Raw genomic sequence first — 23,936 nt, 5'->3', positions numbered from 1 at the left:
TTTGAAGAAGTAAGAGAGAGAGAGCTTAGGGGCATCTTAGGTACTTGGAGGGACATTGTGGTCAAATAAGGAAACGATGAATACGTCGTTTGTGTACGTGGTCAAATATGAATGGTTCATCTACGCCTTCAAAATCCTACAACGGAAGCCGAACAGAGCAGATCTCGTGTTCGAACACTGAACTTCCAACGTTGAACCTCAAAATTCAAATCACGACATATTTTTACTTTCTCTCCTTTTTTATGTTTTTTTTTTTTTTCTTTTCTTTTCTTTTCTTCCACAATTACATGAATTCTTTTATCATAATTTATTTTAAGAATGAGATTTGTTGAGGTCACGTTTAAATGAAATAGACATGGTCCTAGGTCCTAGGAGTATATATCAATGATGATGATGTTGAAAAGGCAATTGCCAAAGATCTTGCATTAACAAATAATGAGTTTAAAAAATAATAATGAGTTGCAGAAATAATAATGGTAACAGATCATGAAAGAAGATGCATGAGCCATGTTTCATAATTGGAATGTGGGTATAATGGTTACAACTTACAAGTCTGCCCAATGGGGGATATCTCAATCCCAGAAGCCTTAGGCGGCCTAAGTTAGGCCCATTGGCCCAGTGCTAAACATGTTGTATAGCCCAATATGGGATATCTCAACACCAGAAGCCTTAGGCCCATTGGCCCAGTGCTAAACATGTTGTATAGCCCAATGGGGGATATCTCAACCCCAGAAGCCTTAGGCCCACTAGCCCAGTATTGATGGATTTAGGAATGCCTTAACCCAATGCTTAACATATCACATATGGTGTACATGGAAATTAACCAATTCTGTCGGCCGACATGGCCCACTGAATGATAAGGACATGGAGCGTTTTGAAAACAAATGGCATAAATACAGAGACACTATTAGAATTGACACAATTTTTTTAACTAAATTATTAAATGAGCAACTACTTAACCATGTTGACACAATTTGTATGATTACTTTGATGATTAAATGATTCCTTAATCCCTTTTTTTGTCTTTTGATGTTTGCCCCGTATTAGAATAGCCTTAATAAATCTTGTTCCCCTTGTCTCCGTAGGAAATAAAGAGTAAAAAGATAGATAAATAGATATATAATCAAGCTAAGAGGGAAATATAGGTTTAATTGGTATACATAAATCTTTATGCAACTAGAAAAGTAAAAATCTTAAGGAGTGAAAGCAGAATAAGGGGACTTAATCTCCAATACATTTTCTGTAAATGTAATAGAGTCCAATGTCATTAAGTAATAGTAGTTTGGTTAGTATTAGGAATTAGAGTCTAATTGTTACTTAAGTCTCTACTCTTTTTTTTTCATTATTTTTTTTTTAAAGAAATCGTGCGAATTTCTATATGATAACACTTCAAGAATACTGCTTAGCATAAATAATATCCAACATATAATGGAGAAATTTCCCTCATGGTTAAAGCTTCTTTGTAAAGCAGGTGAGCCACATCATTTAGAGTTTTCCTAACATGATTAACCTTCCAGTGATGTTGAGAGTTCATCACCTCTCTAGCTTCCTCAATTAGATGTTCATATTAGAACCAATCACTAATTTCTTGTTTCAGTACTTATACTACTTGGAGAGCACCACCTTCAAGATTGCTACTTCTAAACCACGTCTTATAGAGCCCAATCTAATGGACCAAGCCATCTATTTGATCAATTTTCAATAGTTTTAGGTTTTATTACATTATTTTTTGGTTTTTTTTTTTGGAGCTTTTGTTATGTTATCCACTATTTGTTTGTATTTTATTTGATGTAATCTTTTTTCAACCCTTTTTCTTTTGAATTGATAAGGGGAAGAAAAGAACAGAAAAAAACAGAGATACTTAATACAAAGAAGCTACACGAATATTTCTAAACAAGGTCACATCGAGCTAGATTAAATTAAAAAAAAAAAGAAAAAAAAAAAAAAGAAATTGGGTTTTGACTGTAATAAAAGACAAAAGCACATGCTTCACGAATCACGAGTTCCAATTTAAAGGAAAGTGCTTGAAAACTATTCGTTGCCGAGATTTGAGAGGGATAGGGAGGGTCCATATATTGCATGTAGTAGGCCAATCCGCCCGCTGTTTTAATTTCTCTCTCTCTCTCTCTCTCTCTTTGTGGTAGTGTTTGGTAAATGGGTTGGCCTAGATATTGTAGTTGACGTAGATTGATGTGAAAAAAAAAAAAAAAAAAATATTTGGTATAAAAAAAAATGAAAAAGTGGTATGGAAAAGTGAAAAAAATTTTATTTTGTAGTAATTTTTTTATTTGAATAATAATAAAAAGTGAATGATTTGATATAAAAAATAAAAAAATTAGAATATTTTGATGTTAATTTTTTTGAAAAATAGTGATAAATAGTGTCTAGGCCAACTCTAACCCTTTTACCAAACAAGGCCAGATTATCAGATTCCTCGCAATGTCTCATATTATCGTTGGTCTTGCAATTAATACCTCAAATCACATGGTCAATATTTAACCAAAAAAGTAAAAAGTGAAAAGTGAAAAAGAAAAGAAGCGGCCAGCCACCTCCATCAACAGTACTCACCCCAAACAAAAAAAAAAATTGAAAATACTAGTGTAGTTATCATCCGAGACCATCCACATTAACAGTTTGATGGTAACGCCTACTCCATATACTGTTCGGAGGTGGTCGGATAACTCCAAATAACTGATAAGGACAGGGGGCTAACGTTTTTTTTTTTTTTTTTTTTCCTAATTAACCTTTTTCCTGTATATTGATGGGAAATTGGGAATGATTTTTTATCTGTTCGTTCATGAATAGGAATTACCAACTTGAAATACTGCAGGTCATAGCGCAGATGGACCAACATATTTTAGAATATTTTTAGCAGGCTCGTAAAATTATTTATTATTATTATTATTATTTGCTATTTTAGTAAACCAAATTACTAAAAATCATAAAAACATTAAAAAAAAAAAACCTCCCCAACAACCTTAACAAAATAGTGATGTTATAGAAAGAACTATAAATGAATCTTTAAAAATAAAAGTAGTATACATATACCAAATAAATTACTTTGTATGTGCGGCATATATCTTAATGGAAATCTGTAACATCTTTCAATGGAAAAAAGACATTTCCTTTATTGAATTACTTTTTTGTTGCGTCTTCGATCAATGGATTTCTTGTAGGAGATGAACATGAAAAATTAGATCATGTGTTAGATCATTGACTTCTCCTCTACTTGTACGTCGGATTTTTATAGTTGGTACCTTATTTTTGCCATTTGAGAACCCAGCAATTTATGTTTTGGTGTCCACGATGCTTTTCCTATTGAATACCTCCCTCATAGAATATTGAGTTGGAGCTTTTATTTAGCAGCTATGATCCAACCAATTTCAACGGTCATTTTTCCTGCTATGATATTTATTTTCAATGAGAAATGATAAGGGTATTAATTTTTTTACTAACAAATGGATGTTAACGTGATGTGAAGCTTAATTATTGGTATTTGTAGCATTTTTTTTTTTATTAATTGTTTTAATTATCACTAATAAATAAACTTTACATTATGTTAGTACCCATATATTAATAAAAAAGTTAATATTCTTTGTATTTCTCATTTTCAATTATTATGTAGACAGTTCTGTTTCAAGATTGCTACTTCTGGACCACTTCTAATTATTATGTAGGTAGTACTTCTAATGGGCCAAGCCATGGCTCACGTGGTGCTGTTTGTTTGGTTTTAATGAGATTACTCGTTCAAAAAAAAGAAAAGAATTAAACAACAAAAAAAAGAAGACAAAAGCACATGCTTCACGCAGAAGTTGTACTTTATTTTTTGGGAAATGAGTTCCACTTTTACGAAAGTGCTTGAAAACTATTCATGATTTTAGAGAACATGGATCCCACTTTTACAAAATTGGGGGTGGGTAATTTCTTTCAAATGATTATGTCGGTAGTACTTTTAATGGGCCAAGCCATGGCTCACGGGTGTTGTTTGTTGGCTCTGTTTGCCAACAGTGCCAAGAGGCTAGAAACCGCACTGTAACTAAAACGCGACTGTTCTAACTACAGTATAATCCTTTAAAAAATTAGTTTTTTTTTTCTTTAAAAAAAAATGTCACCCCATTTTGGTCAACACCGATCTCTTTCTCCCTTTGTTTTTTTTTATTTTTTAAGAATTTTTTTAATATTTTTCCTTTTTTTTTTTAAAGAAAAGAAAAACAAATTTTTTAAAAGATTATACTGTAGCTGGAACGGTACCGTTCCAGCTACAGTGCGGTCCCTAGCCTCTTGGCACCGTTGGCGAACAGAGCCACAAAGAAAAGAATTAAACAACAACAAAAAGAAGACAAAAGCACTGGCTTCACGCACATGCTTCTACTTTATTTTTTGGGAAACGAGTTTCACTTTTACTAAAGTACGAAAACTATTCGTGATTTGAGAGAACATGGATCCCACTTTTACAAAATTGGGGGTGGACAATTTCTTTAAAGCTACGTTTGTCAAAGAAGGGCCGGCGTTGTAGCTGGAACGGTACTATTTTAGTTACAGTGTCATCTGACATATACAGTATTAAAAATTGACTATATAATTTTTTTTTCTTTTTTTTTTTTAGTAAAATTTTTTTTTTTAGTAAAATATTAAAAAAAAAAAGGAGAAACGATGGAGAGTTCATTTCAAATTAAAAAAATGGGCATCAATTAACTTTACTTTTTTAATAAGGGTGTATCGGAGCCAGCCCATCCTCGCTATCGACCATTCTCGAGGCCAAGTGGGTGGTCCCACTTCTTACGCCGTGGATATCGCAGCTGCTGGGCCCCACACCAGCCTCTGTATGTAATGGGCCACCCTGAACTGGGTGGTCATCCCACTTCATCCCAAATGCAATCCATTTCCTTTTTTACAAGTGGGTGTCGGACCAATTCTTTACATAAGAATCCACTTGGGATATCGTCTTGGGTGGCTCCAAAATACCCTTATTAAAATGGTGGTCCCAACACCCGCATTTTGGCCAAAGGGTGGTCGAATCACCCCATCGTTCTTCCTCCTCTTTTTTTTTTTTTTTTAACATGCTTTTGCTTTAAAAAAAAAATTTAATGTGCAGCGTGCAGCAATTTTAATATTTTGGTTTTAAAAAAAAAATTACAAAGTCAATTTTTAGCACTGTACATGTCAAATGGCACTGTAGCTAGAACAGTGCCGTTCCAGCTACAGTGCCGTGCCCTTCTCTTGGCAAACATAGCTTAAAATTGTCATGGATCCTGAACCAACAGGGAGGGCCCATTAATGCATGTGGTATCCAAACCGGTTGCACTTTTTTGGCTCCAAATGTAACATCCTGGTTAGCTAAAATAGGATTTGACTTGTGTGTGGTAAAAATACAAAAAAAATGTTGTGACTTTTTCAAAGGTTTAAATTTAATTTTTTGATGTTAAAACTATTGCAACATATATGTATATTATTATTATTATTATTATTATTATTATTATTATTTAGCACTTAAGCCAAAATTGCAAATTTAACATTTGACTTAGCGGGATAAACCCATGTTAAATTGTAGTTATCCTAATAATTTTATTATATTGTTGGGATTTCAATCGCAGTTGTTATCTGTTGATGTAGTTTTCGACATGGTGAATCCAAGGGGATTTGAATCTTCGAGCTGTACCTTTTGTGAGCAATCTTTCTGTAAGTCGTGTGGCAAATTTGCAAAACGAAGCACACGTTAAGAGGTTGCGTTGGGTGTTGGCTGGCGGTTCCTCCTCCAATGCTTAAGTTAGTATATGTATAAGTTTAGTATGCCAATTCATGGTCCATCATACCTTTGGAATGAGGCCTTTTATAGTTGAGCATGTCGAGATGGTTATGATGGCCGAGAGGAAGATCCGGGATCTGGTCATAACGAAAGCGAATCTAACCGAACATCTGGAGAACTATCGGATGCATCTGACGCTGCATGCTATCCCCAACGAAAGAGCATGCAGAGCCTTCCCAACTTCACTCTCGGGAAACGCCAGGGAATGGTTCCGAAGTCACCTGCTCGGGCTCCGAGCAAGAAGAGTCGAGCGCATAAGAATGTCTCCTCTTTGGGGAAGCCGCCTGCGAATGTGACATCTGCTTCGAAGGAATCACGCCCAGCCTCCAAGCCGTTGGGTTCCCATGGTCAAGGCCAATTTCATCGAATCCCGGGCCTGTGACAGACCCGCCGGTATTGAAGAGGAAGGTTGATAGAGGTAAAGCGCCCCTGGAACAGCTTTCGAAGAAAGGACGGAAGGCTCTGGGGGTAGATTCACTTCCGAGCGGAACCCATGCATATTAACTTTCAGGGCATCAGGAAACAACTCCCGGCCTGCGTCAACCATTTTGTCAACAGCGGCGGCTGACATCTCTAAGAAATTCGACTCCATTGTAAGAGGGTCGATGCCAAAATGATCTCTGTGGATAGTGAGGTACCGGTGATTCTCAAAACCCCAATGGAATATGCGGGCCCACAACAGGTCCCAGAGCCAAGGAACAAATGACAACTCCGCAAGATAACGAACCGCTTTAGCTTTCCAATAGCGGTACCCTTGGCGAAATCGATCGCACCTGAATCGGGACGCCTCCAAATCATTTACAAGCTTCTCACTGGCATCTTCCGACTGAGATATTTGAGCCTCAAGCGTCTCGAAAAGTTTCCAAAAGCCCTCATCGGAAACCCGAACCTCATAAAAGCTCCTCAATGATCTTCGCATTCTCTGTAACTAACCGGGTTGCAGTAGACTCTGCCTCCGTAACCCAGGTCGCCAGCTCACGGCCATCCAGCTCGGCAACAGCAAGGCGTGTCTGAAGATGAGCGTTAGCCAACTTCGATTCACTGAGTCCATGTTTGGTCTCTAAAAACTCGTCCTCCTTCCTTGCTAGCAGACGACAGAGATTCTACACCTTGGAACTGGGGTCTTGAAAGCTAGAGGCCTCTTGCTTCTGGCTTAGCTTCTGAACTAAGTCCCGCAACTCAACCCTTTTGTCAGCGTACTCGCGCTGACCCTCCTAAAATTCCTTGTACCAACTCGCGACAAGAGTAGAGCTCTATAGGAAGAGAAATCGTGTTAAAAACAGTAAAGACATTTAAAAAAAAAAAAAAAAACCTTACCGCGTAGTTGCAATGGACCAACTTGTCCACGAACATCTCTGGGGTAAGCCGACCCTCTCCCCGAGTATAATTTGCTGGAAGCAACCTAGTAACTGCCGACAAAGGGTTGGGATTTCAATTGTGGTTGTTATCTATAGATGTGATTCTTATTTCAGGCGGTATTAGAAAGAAATAAAAAAAAGTTGTCTAATGAGTAATTATTGTTGATTGGATAGGGGTTTTGTGACCTGATGAAACTTATTGGCACGGCTACAACTCAACATCTGTCCCTAAGGGGTAGCTCAATCGGCTGTAGACCACGCTTAATGTAGTGGAGGTCATTAGTTCGAATCTCTCCTCCCTTTCCTTGTGTGGACATGTAATAAAAATAAAAAAAAAAAAAAAAAATTACAACTCAACATCTAATTCATGGCTTCACAATTTTCATAACTCCTTTTCTTTGTCTCATCAATATCATTCCTATGAATGGAAAATAAAATTCAATTGTAAGAAAGTGAAATACGATTACAAACCATAAAAAGACACTTCCCTAAAAAGAGGAAAAGAATAATAATAATAAAAAATTCTTGAATATGGTTTACTTTAACAATTTAAGAAAAAAAATTATTTTGACTAATTTTATTAAATTGATATATGTCATAAATTTTTAAAAATGATTATAATCTTAAAGATGCATATAAAATATATATTAATTTAATATACTGGAGTGGAAGAATTCGGTGCAACCAAATTTGTAAGAGAGTAATATTAGAAGTCACTCTTATATCATTTTGAAAATGATATGATTTTTAAAATCATCTTTAACTTGTAATCGATTATTATTAAATTTTAATTAAATAATAATTTTAAAAGTCACTTCACTTGACCATACACATGCCATAAAACAATGCCGTTAACCCAAAAGACCCAACATACAAATCCAACTCACTCTTTTCACCAGGCCACTGTATGATTAGAGATGTGTAGCCCAATGAATAGAAACCTATCTTTCCGGGCCCTCATTCATGCAAGCAGCAACTGTCGGCTCGTACCATATATACATGAAAAAGCCAAAAAAAATGTTAATTCAATAATGTCACGGTGACATTATTAGTGATAGTGACTTCAACAAAATATAATAATAGTGAGATAAATGGGTGTATATAACCTTACTCAATTTCTTATATCAGTCTACTTATTTGAATTATTTGGTGCTAATTTATAAAAATAGGTATTTGGTGTTGATTTAATAGCAAAAGAGTTAAAAGAAAAGAGGTGGCGTGGCTACCTACCCACCTTCATTAACAGTCTCACCCCAAAAATAAAAAATAAAAATAAAAATTGAAAATAAAAGTCTAGTTATCATCCGTGATTCTGATCATCCATATTAACAGTTTCTCCCATATACTGTTCGGAGGTGGTCGGGGAGCTCCAAATAACTGATAAGAACGGTGGGATACCTCTCTTTTTTTTTTCTTTTTTTTCTTTTTTTTTAACCATTTTCTTGTATATTGATGGGTATGACACATTTTTTAACTGTCCATGAATAGGAATTACCAACTTAAAATACTGCAGGTCAACGCAAGACATTATGATCGATCGAGTGCGATGGACCAACACATTTTAAAATATTTCTTGTATCTTTCTCAAATTAGTTTTTTTTTTTTTTTTTTTTTTTTTTGGCTATTTTAAAGGGAGAAGGATTCTCCATATTTCAAAGGGGATCTATTTAATTGTTTTAAGAGGATATTTTTGTTCAAAATAAAATAAAATAACAAAATTACCCCTTAAAAATAATTGACAAATTCCTCTTCATCCACGTCCATTTTAAAGAGCCAAATCACTAAAAATCATATTTTTTTTAAAAAAGAACTTCCCGTATCACAACAAAATAGAGTTGTTTTATAGAAAGAACTGTAAATGAATCTTTTAAGATAAAAGTAGTATTAGATAAAGAGGATAACTTTTATAGGGCTTTGGTATAAATAAGGCATTTGTACCCTCCAATCAAAAAATCTGCAATATCTTTCAATGGGAAAAGGACATTTCCCTGCAATATCTTTCAATGGGAAAAAGACATTTCCTTTATAGAAATCCGTATTATGCGTCATCAATTTTAATTATCGTCTGCGTACGTACGTGTTGAATTTACAAGCAACAATTGGACCACACGTTTGCACACTTAAACTGTACAGTTTGCGCACAAACGAATGGAAGATTACCTCATACAGTCATACACATGTAGCTCATGGCCGGCCCTGATTCTGAAATTGCGAGTCAAAACTTTCGTTTAGGTGAAAATCCTCTATTAAAAATAAACCAAATTAAAATCATTTTTCAAAACTCTTCAAAAGTTAGGAATTGATAATTTAATGATCGATCCAAAAATAATAAATATTGAAAGCAGAGTAAGGTAGGCGGAGAAGGAAGGTGTGTTTCCAACAATATATATAATATAATTTATTTCAATAATAATATTATAATTTTGAAAGTCGACCCACCATAATACCCAAAAGTCCAATATTCAAAAAATACTGCAGAAAGCGTGAAGTGGGAGTATGGGGAGTTTCCCAACATTTAATGGATAGTGCTTATCTTAAAAACTTGATATAAATTAATTTCATATACAACATTTTTATCTTACCTAACAATTATTTAATAATGCTGATGAAACAATTTTATTTAATCCTTTTTTTTTTTTTTAACAAAGATAAATAAAAATATTTACTAAGACTACTACATTAATATTATAAAACAATTATAAAATAAAAATATAATTTTTAACATTATTCTTTCATTTAATATAAATCAAAAGTTGTCGCAATTAATACAATAGCTGTGCTACAGTCCATTCTAACCTAATTAGATTCTTTTTCTGTAAAAAGGACTAATAATTTTATTGTTGAGATCGAATAACTAGATTTTTGTTTTCTTCTGATATATCGAGCATTTCAATATATAAATTTTTTTGTTCCACCTAATCACGTTGTTTGAATATCTATATATATATGGCGTGCTCAAATTTCTGTCGGCGTTTGTTAACAATTTCAATTAAAGACAAAAAAAAAGAAAAAAAAAGAAAAGAAAGGGAAACGGATAATACACGAACAAAGTGCGGACACGAACATTTCCGAACCCAACAACGAATAAATTTAATTGATAATATGGTAGGCGGGGTAGGAAGAACCACGTACACATGCAAGGCCTTTAAATTGTAGACAATTAGTTGAGGTTAGAAGGCATCGAGCTAGCTCTGAGAGAGAACTTTGAGATAGGGCTTATCTTCTTCTACTTTCATGATCAGTATCCTGTTATCTCCATAAAAGCTAGCTCCAAGTTTTTGGCTTTCAGAGAAAATATTCTCCTACAAAGAAGAAGAAAAAAAAAATAAATCGTAAACGATATCTGCCACCATGTTTAGTTTTAACATGATTTTGGATGAGCTTCCCGAGCGCATCAACCAGCTCAATCTCAGCTTCATAGCACCCCTTCTCTGCCTAGCCCTTATATTTGTGTTATCAAGTATTTTCCGGGCCAAGCGCTCACGCAAAGTTTTCTTGTTAGATTTTGCATGTTACAAGCCGCCAGCCACTCAGATGTGCGGCAAAGAAAAGTTCTTAGATCGTTTCAGGATCTATGGGAACTCCAACGAGAACAGTATAGACTTCATGAGGAAATGCTTGGTGAGATCGGGGCTAGGTGAAAAGACATACATGCCCTCCAATTTGATGAGGGATCCCCCGAATCTGAGCCTAGAGGAGACAAGGAAGGAGGTTGAGTCCGTCATGTTTGGGGCGGTGGATGCGTTGTTGGAGAAGACCGGAGTGAATCCTAAGGATATTGGGATTGTGATAGCGACTTGTACCATTCTTAACGTTGAGCCGTCTCTTGCGGACATGGTAGTAAACAGGTACAAGCTTGGAGATCATGTTCTGGTCTACAATTTTACGAGCATGGGCTGCAGTGCTGGACTTCGAGCCATTGGCCTTGCCCAAGGCCTACTCCAGGTAATTAATTGCTTCTTCCGATCCTCTTCTTCTTCTGCTTAATTAATCAGAAAATTTAGTCATTTTTTGCTGAATATATATATATATACGGTGTCATTTACGTAGATTGCATGCACCTAGAGCCATATATATATATATATGAGGCGAGCTAGGTTGGAAATTGGAACTGCATGTTAATTTATTTGTTAATATTTAATTAATATTTAATTAATCACATGGTCATTTTCCGGTACATGCAGGCGCACCCTAACACCTATGCCCTTCTGGTCAGCCCAGAGAACACCCAGCAAATGATCTACAGAGGCAACGGAAAGTCGAAGCTCCTAATGAATTTCCCACTCCGTGTTGGTGGGGCCGCCGTCCTCCTCTCGAACAAGCCGTCCGATCAATGCAAGGCCAAGTTCCAGCTCCTCCATTCCGTCCACACCCACACAGCCAGTTCTGACAGCTCATACCAGAGCATATACGAAAGCGAGGACGATGAAGGATTCGGAGGCGTAACCGTCTCCAGAGAGCTGTTATCCGTGGCCATCGGAGCCGTCGAAGCCAACATCCGCGCACTGGGTCCCCTGGTCCTTCCCTTATCTGAAAAAATCCGATACCTGACAAACTATGTAATAAGATATTTCAACATGGCGGAGGTGAAACCCTACACACCAAACTTAAAGAAAGCAATAGAGCACGTGTTCCCCCATGTAGGGACGAAGCCAGTGCTGGATGAGTTTGAGACAAACATGGGATTTAATGCGTCCGATGTTGAAGCTTCGAGGATGAACTTGTACAGGTTTGGGAACACTTGTAGTGCCTCCGTTTGGTATGCGCTGTCGTACGGAGAGGCCAAAGGGAAGATCAAGAGGGGTGACCGTTTGTGGCAGATTGCATTTGGATCTGGGTTCAAGTGTAGCAGTGCAGTTTGGAGAGCATTGAGGAATGTTGATGATGATGAGGAAAGAAACCCGTGGATCGATGAGATACATGAATTTCCTGTGGACTTGAGGAACATGAAAAGTTTTGCCGAGGCTTTCGACCCTGCCAAAAAGATGTGAAAAAAAAAACAGTATAAGGTTGGGGGGTGGGGGGGTTTGTTGGTCCACGATGGAAGAATGAATTTTCTTATTTTTTTTATTTTTATTTTTTTTTTTTCACGTCCGCACAAGAGGAGTGAAGAATTTGAACTAGTGACCTCTGCTTCGTTAGGCATGGTCTTAGTCACTTTAACTATCGCTTTAACTACCTTTTAGAGACAATGGAAGAATGAATTGATGTAGTATTATGTGCGCATGATAATTAAAGTTGTACGTACTTGGAAAATGGACTTTTGGCGTTTGTTGTGGGTAAAGATAAGTCAAGTGATTCATTTCATTGTCTCAGCCGCCTACTGCCAATAGGATATATGATAATGACCTATACTAAGTCCAAGTTATTCCTCAATTCCTTAATAATTTTACAATTACATTCGTCCAGTATATATACTACTACAACTAGACATAGAGCACGGCTAACCCTAATACAGACCATTGTAACTCTGTTTACCACGTGATGTTTGCCATAAAGTCAGACCAGAAAACAAGTTAATCTCAGTAATAAAAATCGGGTGTTTCAGACCAATATTCAGTATAAATAGGCCTAATTTACATATTGTAATAACATAAATTTCTTAATAAAGAACTCATAGAGGTGTATACCTCCCATAAAATTCTTCAGCAAGCTCAACAGCAAATGACAGACGAGAGATATCAACTTCTGATAATGCATGATGATTGTGATAAAGATATAAATGATGCTGATGTAAGAAGTGTCGAGGGTCATGTCTTCAACAACCAAGTACTATCAAACCTTTCATTCACTTTGCAAGATCTTCCGCATGTTAGTTGTAGAGGAAAACCCAAATCTTTAAGACAAAAAAATTCAAAAGAAAATCAAGCAATCAAGAAAAGGACATGTTCCATTTGCAGGAAGACCAGACATGTGAGAACTAATTGTCCTTCAAATAAGCAAGCAAGGTATTTTTATAATCTTTTTTTATTTACAATAATTTACATGAAAATGCATTTTGATTTAATGAAAATCTTATTTTTTATATGGATATTTTGAATACCAATTTGAGGCCAACTAACTTGGGGTTGATAAATGAACAAAGTTTAGAAAAGGTATTATTTTTTTTTTTATAACATATCCTCCATCAAGTTAATTTTTGTCTGTTATCTAATTTTATTTATTTATGAATTATTTACAGTGCTCTTTGCCAACTATGGAGTACCCATCTACCACTACATTTGCCATGTCTCAAGATCCTGGATATTCATCTACTACAATTAATATTGGTGCAAATAACATCAACGCATATGAAACTCCTTGAAGTTATTGTGATTTGTGTGGTGTAGTATTTTTTGTGAGGTTGTCATACACAAGATATTTTTTGTGATTTGTGTGGTTTGGAATTTTTTGTGAGGTTGTAATACACAAGATATTTTTTGTGAGGTTTAATACACAATATATGGTTGAATGTAGTTCAATGTGACTACATCTGATTGGTTTTTTGAACATCAATGTTTTTGAACATCAATATTGCCGAGGGACACCACAAGATTAATTTGACATATTCTTGTTTGGAGGCTTATGCCCTGCCATTTAGATCAACCAAAGATTTTGAAAACAATCAGAACTTCAATGTCTCTTCTGTCCATTGCTTCAATTGCAAGAATTACAATGTGCTGCCAACACAACCTCAAAAAGTAGCTTGTAATTATTTGGTCACTAATCATCTTCGTTTAAAGAAGCAATTTATAACGTAAAAAAAAAAAAAAAAAAAATCAGACATTTAAGCAATTATTTGACACTAAAACCAGATTATTTGACACTAAAACAATAATTTTTTTTTTCTTCGCCAGTGAGAAGGAGAACTGGAACCGGCATCTCAGCTGTCACCAGAGAGAGAACTGGAGCACCGGAGAGGTCTGGTCTCCGGCCTCGGGTTGGGATCCGGCGTCGGGTTGGGCTCCGGTTTTTATCTCTACTTCCGCCGGAGAGAGAGAGAAAGAGAGAGCACCGGGAGAAGTTCTTAGCCGATTTGAGGAGTGAAACCCACCAAAATCCAGTTCTTAGCTTGATGGGAATAATTTTTCTGGGATGCACGGCGTCGCTGGAGAGAGAGAGAGAGAGAGAGAGGGAGAGGAGAAAAAGGAGGAGTTGGTGTTTTAATTTCCTTGAAATGAGAATTCAAGGAAATTAAATTAAAAAAAAAAATTCACACTGTATTCAGTGAGAGAAAACACAGAAATGCGAAAAATCAAATTGTATTGTGCAAATGAAAAATCACATTGTGAGAGAAAAACAGAGAAATTTTTTTCTCTGCTACCGGTGTGTGTCTGTGAGAGTGAGAAAGCACTGGGCAGCAGAGAAATTTTTTTTCTCTGCTGCCGGTGTGTGTCTGTGAGAGTGAGAGTGAGAAAGCACTGGGTCGGTGTGTGTCTTTGAGAGTGAGAAAGCTCTGGGCAGCAGAGAAATTTTTTTCTCTGCTGCCGGTCTGTGTCTGTGAGAGTGAGAGAGAGAGAGGGGAGTACTGGTTGGGTTTGTGTTGGCAAGCTCTGGCTGGGATGCACGGCGCCGATGGAGAGAAAGAGAGAGGGAGAGGAGAAAAAAGAGGGTTTTGTCTTTTGTGAATGATGTGAGTTGGTGTTTTAATCCGGTGTTTTTCACTTCATTTGCTTTGGTGTGATAATCCTAGCTGTCTAATTCTAATTGGTGGGCACAAAGGAGGTGGTGTCCTTATAGAAGTTATCCTCATGATAATGACCTATACTAAGTCCAAGTTATTCCTCAATTCCTTAATAATTTTACAATTACATTCGTGCAGTATATATACTACTACAACTAGACATAGAGCACGGCTAACCCTAATACAGACCATTGTAACTCTGTTTACCACGTGATGTTTGCCATAAAGTCAGACCAGAAAACAAGTTAATCTCAGAAATAAAAATCGGGTTTTTCAGACCAATATTCAGTATAAATAGGCCTAATTTACATATTGTAATAACATAAATTTCTTAATAAAGAACTCATAGAGGTGTATACCTCCCATAAAATTCTTCAGCAAGCTCAACAGCAAATGACAGACGAGAGATATCAGCTTCACGAATCTAAGCACACAATGGGACAAAAAAAAAGAGTTACAATGGCCCCCAATAAGCCAAGCCAATTGAGACATGGCAATAGTGAAGTGCGGACATGAACAACAGTCATTTGCAGGAACCAAGTAAATGAAGTAGTGGATCATATGTTTCTTTTTGTATTAATTGGCATCTCAAAAACCTAAAATGAACTGCCTAAAACACAATGATGTGATAAATCAGGAATATTCTTTATTTGGATTTTCGTTTTCAATCATGGGGCCCGTGCCCTGCAAAGCAAGAGTTTTTTTCTCTCTCTCTATCATATTATTTTTCATTCTTTTGTAGCTGCCCACATCCAAGACAGTTTATTGTATTCACATTGGGAACCATATTTCTGCTTTAACATATAAAATCCAGGAAATGACCATCCAACTTATCTCATCTTTAATCCCAAATTTCGTCCTTAAGAATAAACCATAAATTTCACATGTTAACCTAAGAGGCTCTAATATTTATATCAACTTGAATCCAACAATTTTTCATTCAATATTGTCTTGTGGCCATAATTTGAAACTCAACACTAGTATCCACATTTCTGGCTAACTTTTTTCTCTTTTAATTTTAGCATAGTAAGAACCTAGTTCAGTAAGCCACCCAACAATCAGGATCCCAAGCAATAGAAACTAAAAAAAAATGATGAAAAAGTAGATGTCAGGCAACTAACCGTCTCAGGCAGGTTATAGATGAGCACAGAACTCATAACATTTGCCAGAGCAAAAATCCTGCAAAATCAAGTATTATAAACCCAAAATGTACAAGAATTCCAACCAGCAAGTAAAACCAAATTGTATGATGGAGATTACCGGTCATCATATACATTAGACTTCCCAACACTTTCAAATCCCTCTGTATCAAGGTAAAAGACAGAATTTCTAACTCCATCAATATCTAATTCTACAGGGGTTCCCCAAACCCATATCCCTGTAAATAGAAAACAAAGAGATTTTAAACGATATCTACAAAAACAGTTAGGCATATCCACAACATCAATAACACATCCAGCTTTACCTTTTGTTTTTGTGTCACGCATGTGTCCAACACCGAAGCCTGAGAAGCAAAAACACATTAAAGGACATTAATTCATTGAAACCAATCAAGCCATGTTCAGCATACAATGAAGTCAGACCTTCATAACATGAGAGGGAGAGAAGTTGATTGAGCAAAAAGGATTTTCCGGAGCGATATGGCCCAATAACCTGACAATACAATGATCAAGTTAGAGTTAAGATGGGTGAAAAAGAAAACAAATATATATATATATATATATATACTGGGATACATTTTCTTAAGGGAGTATCACTGATCAAAAGATATATTTAATGCACACTTATCATTACAGGACAGACTAGTGATAGGCATGAAAAATTTTACTACATATCATGAAAGAATTTCAGGGAAAATGCTATGAGCCAACAAGAGTTTCCTTCATGAAAACTAAAAGTTATACAGGGATCCACAGGTTTAGGCTTTTTCCAAACTTAAGAGTGTCTAGCTTAAGTTTTCCATCCAAATCTCCAAGTTATTAACTGACTCATTATAAGGTGGAGTTGGACCAGAACACAAAAACATAAAAGACATCAATTAGCTCTATGAAAACAACCATGTGTAGAGGATTCAAGAAAATGCCAAAGACATTGTTCCTTCATAATATGAAGTAAACACTATACAAACAATCAACCCATAAATGGTCACCCCAAGTGAGTTTAGTCTTTCAAATATGTTTCCTAACATTTAGTAAAATGAAAACAATGCAGATTTTGAATAGATCTTAGGATCTTATTTTAGAGGAAAATAAACACCGAGTACTAGATGCTCAGGAAGATGAATCTCAGGCTTACAGCAACAGCTGCAATAGGAGTTGTTATCCTCTCAATGACATCCAGTCCTTCCCTTGAAAGACGAAGTTTTGTATGACCAGGATCAGGTTCCACAATAGGAAACCTGTATGTACCAAAACAAATACACTGCATTAGCTTCTAAAATAATAAAAGGTACACAAAAAGAGAAATAAAATCAAGTGAACGATGATCAGCAGCACAACAAAGCAAAAAAAAAGAGCATGATAAGCGCGCCCTTGAAAAAAACAAGTAAGACAATGCTCTGATGCAATAAACAAGACTAAGAATGATGAGCTATATAAATTTTGTACCCAAAAAAAAAAAAAAAAAAGAAAAAGAGATGGTCTCACAAAAGTTGTATTTTTGTTTTCTTTCCCTAGGTTCATAGGGGTTATTAGGTGAAATATATCTTACAACTTAAACAGAATAGGAATTATGGACCGGTAATTTCCCAATTATGGGCTGTTTTAAGTCAAGTGTGTTACACGAATCCATTGGATATCTACAAAATATAAATTCTTATGCACCGTCAAACGTTTTCCAAATTTAAGTTACACCTAAAACCAAGACTGGGTGCAAGTTTATACAGACCAAAGGCCCTCGACTTAGGAGAATATAAATAGGACATCATTAGATCTTCTCCTAAGAGAAATTCAGAAGCATCTTCAACATTAAGCATAAGTACACATTTTCACTAAACCAGCAATGAGAATGTCGTGTGTGATGTTCAAGAGGCATATATATCACTTAGGGCTCTAATCCAGATACAGCTACACTTACTTTCAGTTTTATAGACCACAGACATTCACCAAAGTATGCTACTATCACTGGACCTCTATATATAATCCTTCACAAGCAATCAGTACTTACGTTTAAAATAGGCCAGATTCTTCCCATGTTCTTGATCTTCTCAATGACCAAAATAGCCAGCCCTGGACCTACTTCTCTTGGAAAGTGCCAGCCTACTGGGTCATCATTCATTTTCTACAGCAACTTCAATTAAACTAAAAGGTCATAGTATGGCCTAACTCCCCCATACTCCAAGCACTACATTGTTCTACTTCACATTGACACCAATTTAACCTTTTGTATACTCGCATTCAAACCAAATCATCAATATGATTCATTTTACACCACCAGAGACGATTTTAAATTAAAAATAATAATTATTATTATAGTCCGAAAAGACACCCCAAAAGAGCACATTTAAGTTCAAGCTAAATGGAACTAACATGGAACATAGGTGCTGCTTAATTAACATACTGAAAGTGCTTTTCTTCTTTCTTAAAAGGAAAAATCAAAGCGTATTTCGCTCCCAAAAGTATCAACGTACATACGAAATGCCAACCAACTGTTGCGAAAATTTATCACCAAGATCACGAAAACAACAACGAAGCCAATCCAAAGATTGTCATGTGATAACCAAGCATAAAAATTCAAATTTAACCATTCCAGAACTAAAGCAATAAACAAAGCCAATTAGCCTCGGCCCTCAGAGAACAGGTTTATGCGTTGAAAAGTATGGGATTCCCCCCCAAGGCAGTGTTTTACCATGACACCCCTGTTTTTGAAGACATTGTGGTCAAATAAGGAAACGATGCAGACGTCGTTTGTGTACGTGGTCAAATATGAATGGTTCATCTACGCCTTCCTAATCCTACAACGGAAGCCGAACAGAGCAGATCTCGTGTTCGAACACTGAAGAACTTCCAACGTTGAACCTCAAATCACGACATATTTTCACTTTCTCTCCCTTTTTATGTTTTTTTTTTTTTTCATGATTTCTTTTATCATAATTTATTTTAAGAATGAGAGTTGTTGAGGTCACGTTTAAATGAAATAGACATGGTCCTAGGGGTATATATCAATGATGATGATGATGTTGAAAAGGCCATTGCCAAAGATCTTGCATTAACAAATAATGAGTTTAAAAAATAACAATGAGTTGCAGAAATAAAGAAGAAGGAAAAAAATGGTAACATATCATGAGTAATAATGAGTTGCAGAAATAATAATGGTAACATATCATGAAAGAAGATGCATGAGGCATGTTTGATAATTGGAATGTGGGTATAATGGTTACAACTTACAAGTCTGCCCAATGGGGGATATCTCAATCCCAGAAGACTTAGGCCCACTGGCCCAGTGCTAAGCATGTTATATAGCCCAATGGGGATATCTCAACCCCAGAAGCCTTAGGCCTACTAGCCCAGTGCTAAGCATGTTGTATAGATGGATTTAGGAATGCATTAACCCAATGCTTAACATATCACATATGGTGTACGTGGAAATTAACCAATTCTGTCGGCCCACATGGCCCACTGAATGATAAGAACATGGCGGGTTTTGAAAACAAATAGCATAAATATTAAATACAGAGACACTATTAGAAATTTAGAATTGACACAATTTTTTTAACTAAATTATTAAATGAGCAACTACTTAACCATGTTGACACAATTTGCATGATTACTTTGATGATTAAATGATTCCTTAATCCCTTTTTTTGTCTTTTGATGTTTGCACCGTATTAGAATAGCCTTAATAAATCTTGTTCCCCTTTTCTCCGTAGGAAATAAAGAGTAAAAAGGTAGATAAATAGATATATAATCAAGCTAAGAGGGAAATATAGGTTTAACTGGTATACATAAATCTTTATGCAACTAGAAAAGTAAAAATCTTAAGGAGTGAAAGCAGAAGAAGGGGACTTAATCTCCAATACATATTCTGTAAATGTAATAGAGTCCAATGTCATTAAGTAATAGTAGTTTGGTTAGTATTAGGAATTAGAGTCTAATTGTTATTCAAGTCTCTACTTTTTTTTATAAGAAATGGAGCAAATTTCTATATGATAACACTTCAAGAATACTGCTCAGCATAAATAATATCCAACATATAATGGAGAAATTTCTCTATAAGAACACATTCCTCCCTCATGGCTAAAACTTCCCCATAAAGCAGGTGAGCCATACCATTTAAAGTTCTCCTAACGTGATTAATTTTTCAATGATTTTGAGAGTTCAACACTGTAACATCCCCAGCCCGTTAAGGCTGAGTTTGCCACTTTTCTTCTTTTACAACAAAAGTTCTTGCAAAGATCTATAAGGTCTATCAGAGTACTTGATTTTAAAGGATACAAAAAAATGTATAAAACATTATTCAAGAGATTTTATTACAAGCGAAATTAGAAAACATTAAACTTTAGTTGCGGAATATCATATCATTACAATAACTTATATGAAAAGACTTTGAAAATTAATAATTATTCCCACCCCATTCCGGCCTCCTATTCCAGCATCCTTTCTACCTGAAAACAAGAAATAAAACTGAATGAGCCCAAAGGGGCCCAGCAAGTAAAATCCACAACCATAAATAGTTTTACTCCTTGTTCTCAGTTTTGAAAATCGTTTTCGCAAATAAATATAATTCTAGCCATAATAATATCTGTATGTACGGTTGCATCTCCCGTAACATATACATACTATTACATCTAGTAATAGATCATCGTTGTAAATCATCTTTATAAATCATCATCATAATGCATCATTATAAATAATCTTTGTAAATCATCATAGCATATCATCGTTGAAAATATAGTATCATTTTCTCATAATAGGGCCCATGTACACTATTACCCCTGTGCACGAGGGTTGCGGGTCCTTGTGACCATGGCACTGAACTGTGGCCTCAGCCATGCCCGACCGTCAATTAACTCTTTTTCTTGGTGCACTCAACGGTCTGTTGATGGAATACCACCTTCTGGCATAGCCTCCTTCAGTGGTTTCGCCTCCATCCGAGTATCGGTACCGAACTCTTCTCATTCTTACTTATCTTGGGGCCAAAAATACTCTCCTCCATACATGTGCCCTCATTTCATAAACATTTATCTCATCTCTTGTACTTTTCTTTGTACTTCTTTTGATGCATCTTAGGGCAACATGTAGGAGGGTTTATCATCATTTTTCTTTCTTATAATCATCATCATTTCTCAACTTTCTTTTCTCAAATTGAAAACCTTTTCCAAATATAAACTTGTTGTATTTAGAAAGCGTTTAAATAAATAGAAACTTTCTAGATAATTCTTTTAGAAATCCTTCATGCATGCAACATAACTTCATAATACATAAATAAAATAATCATTTACAATTTACTAAAGAATGAATAAATAGCATGACATGAAGTAATTTTAGAAGGGGTAGTGAATTTACTTACCTCTAGACTGAAGCTAAAAGTGGTATGAAGGAATCCAGTTGCTCCAATATGACTAACACCACTAGTATATCTTTTGAAACTACTTTCTAAAGTCCGCTATCTCTTGTGTTCTTTCTTTCTTGTAGCGCTTGGTCTCGCCCTTTCTCTCTCTGTTCTGAGTAAACACTCTTAGAAAGAAGAAAGACCGAGTAAAAAGCGGAAGAAGGAAGAATATATGCAAGAGATGGGAGAGGAGATGAGTGGTGAAAATTGTGAAGGAGAAGAGCTCTATTTATAGGAGAAAATCAAATACTATTTCACCAACCCTATACTATTTCACCAACCCTATACTATTCTACCAACCCTATACTATTCTACCTATACTATTCTACCTTCTTATTCTACCATCCTTATACCTACCATTTACTATCCTATTATTTCACCAATTACCATTCTCTAATTACCACTCTCATAAATTTCCCAAGAATTAAAATCCTTAGCTACAATGGATATTAAAATAACATCATTATCAAAATAATCTATTTAAATAGCTTTGAAAATTCTGGGACACTACAAACACCCCTCTAGCTTTCTCAATTGGATGTCCATATTAGCACCAATCGCTTTTTTCTTGTTTCAGTACTTATACCACTTAGAGAGCACTACCTTCAAGATTGCTACTTCTGAACTACGTCTTGTAGAGTTCAATCTAATGCGCCAAGCCATCTATTTGATCAATTTTCAATAGTTTTAGGTTTTATTACATTATTTTTTGGTTGCTTTGGAGCTTTTGTTATGTTATCCACTATTTGTTTGTATTTTATTTGATGTAATCTTTTTCCAACCCTTTTTCTTTTGAATTGATAAGGGGAAGAAAAGAAAAGAAAAAAACCGAGATACTTAATGCAAAGAAGCTACACGAATATTTCTAAACAAGGTCTCATCGAGCTAGATTAAATTACCAAAAAAAAAAGAAAGGAAAAAAGAAATTGGGTTTTGATTGTAACAAAAGATAAAAACACATGCTTCACGAATTCCAATTTAAAGGAAAGTGCTTGAAAATTATTCGTTGCGAGATTTGAAGGAATAGGGAGGGTCGATTGCATGTCGCTGTTTTAATTTCTCTCTCTCTATGGGATCAGATTCCTCTCAATATCTTAGATTATTGTCGGTCTTGCAATCAATATCTCAAATAAAGAGGTGACCAGCCACCTCCATCAACTCAGTACTCAACCCCCCCCCCCACACAAAAAATTTGAAAATAGAAGTGTAGTTATCATCCGACCATCCATATTAACAGTAACGCCTACTCCCATATACTGTTCGGAGGTGGTCGGAGAATTCCAAATAACTGATAAGAGAGGGGGGCTACCTTTTTTTTTTCCTAATTAACCTTTTTCCTATATATTGATTGGAAATTGAGAATGACACATTTTTTAACTGTACGTTCATGAATAGGAATTACCAACTTGAAATACTGCAGGTCATAGCGCAGATGGAAATCTGTAACATCTTTCAATGGAAAAAAGACATTTCCTTTATTGAAATACTTTTTGGTTGCTTCTTCGATCAATGGATTTCTTGTAGGAGATGAACATGAAAAATTAGATTTTTTTTGCATCGATCGACTCATGTACTCTTTATCTGTAACAACAGAAGAGGATGACAATAATTTTTTTTTTTCTTTTTTTCAAATGGACCTTCTCTTTCTGATTCATTTATTCTCTAAACGCAAAATCGGTTTAGGTAGATTATTTTTTTTTTTTGACTTTTGTACACCTTTGCAGCAACCAAAGAGGATGACAATGAAAACTCAATGATAGTCTTTAACTATTCAACTTCTCTGCAACCTCTGCAACTTCATTTCCACCGACCCATGCGCCACTCATTTATTTCCACCAACCTTTGCAATTTTTGTCAACAACACCCACCCATGCGTGTTCTCACCACGCTCCGCCACTTTCATAGCTTCATTTTTGCCCACATGTTAGATCATTGACTTCTCCTCTACTTGTAGGTCGGATTTTTATAGTTGGTACCTTATTTCTGCCATTGGAACCCCTATCTAGTTGCAATTTATGTTTTGGTGTCCACCATGCTTTCCCTATTGAATACCTCCCTCATAGAATATTGAGTTGGAGCTTTTATTTGGCAGCTCTGATCCAACCAATTTCCATGGTCATTTTTCTTGCTATGACATTTATTTTCAATGAGAAATGATAGGGGTACTAATTTTTTTACTAACAAATGGGTACTAACATGATGTGGAGTTTATTTATTAGTATTCGTAGCATTTTTTTTATTAATTATTTTGATCATCGATCGCTAATAAATAAGCTTCACATCATGTTAATACCCATATGTTAATAAAAAAGTTAATATTCCTTGCATTTCTCATTTTCAATTATTATGTAGGCAGTTCTGTTTCAAGATTGCTACTTCTGAACCACTTCTAATGGGTAGCACTTCTAATGGGTCAAGCCATGGCCATGGGTGTTGTTTGTTTGGTTGTGTTTGGTTTTAATGAAATTACTCGTTCATAAAAATAAAAAATAAAAAAAAATAAAACAACAAAAAGAATTAAACAACAAAAAAAGAAGAAGACAAAAGCACATGCTTCACG

The 23,936-nt window shown here is 35.6% G+C and overlaps 2 protein-coding genes across 2 annotated transcripts; one reads left to right on the top strand and one right to left on the bottom strand.

Annotated features, from left to right (window-relative positions):
• The first annotated feature begins 10,273 nt into the window (after positions 1-10,273).
• Positions 10,274-12,384, top strand: LOC132166713 (3-ketoacyl-CoA synthase 2-like). The gene is made up of 2 exons (XM_059577582.1): positions 10,274-11,109; positions 11,349-12,384. Exons 1-2 carry the CDS (start codon positions 10,516-10,518, stop codon positions 12,153-12,155), a joined length of 1,401 nt encoding a protein of 466 aa, XP_059433565.1. The 5' UTR covers positions 10,274-10,515; the 3' UTR covers positions 12,156-12,384.
• A 1,393-nt stretch (positions 12,385-13,777) lies between these two features.
• LOC132165778 (uncharacterized) lies at positions 13,778-18,103 on the bottom strand. The gene is made up of 8 exons (XM_059576462.1): positions 17,993-18,103; positions 17,123-17,260; positions 16,411-16,480; positions 16,293-16,331; positions 16,088-16,205; positions 15,949-16,006; positions 15,187-15,251; positions 13,778-14,314 (listed from the first exon to the last, which is right to left on the bottom strand). Exons 1-8 carry the CDS (start codon positions 18,101-18,103, stop codon positions 13,960-13,962), a joined length of 954 nt encoding a protein of 317 aa, XP_059432445.1. The 3' UTR covers positions 13,778-13,959.
• Between the last annotated feature and the right edge of the window lie 5,833 nt (positions 18,104-23,936).

This window comes from Corylus avellana, chromosome ca11 (assembly GCF_901000735.1).
Source record: "Corylus avellana chromosome ca11, CavTom2PMs-1.0".
Taxonomy (NCBI): domain Eukaryota; kingdom Viridiplantae; phylum Streptophyta; class Magnoliopsida; order Fagales; family Betulaceae; genus Corylus; species Corylus avellana.
The sequence above is the reverse complement of the archived record's forward strand: the minus strand, read 5'-3'. Positions and strand labels throughout refer to the sequence as shown.

Coding starts and splice junctions, on each gene's coding strand:
- LOC132166713 (XM_059577582.1), top strand. CDS start 10,516: ATGTTTAGTTTTAACATGATTTTGGATGAGCTTCCCGAGCGCATCAAC. Junction 11,110..11,348: donor TTGCCCAAGGCCTACTCCAG/GTAATTAATTGC, acceptor CGGTACATGCAG/GCGCACCCTAACACCTATGC.
- LOC132165778 (XM_059576462.1), bottom strand. CDS start 18,103: ATGAATGATGACCCAGTAGGCTGGCACTTTCCAAGAGAAGTAGGTCCA. Junction 16,332..16,410: donor CTCCCTCTCATGTTATGAAG/GTCTGACTTCAT, acceptor TTTGCTTCTCAG/GCTTCGGTGTTGGACACATG. Junction 14,315..15,186: donor GCTGAAGAATTTTATGGGAG/GTATACACCTCT, acceptor TCTCATTTCAAG/GAAATTAAAACACCAACTCC.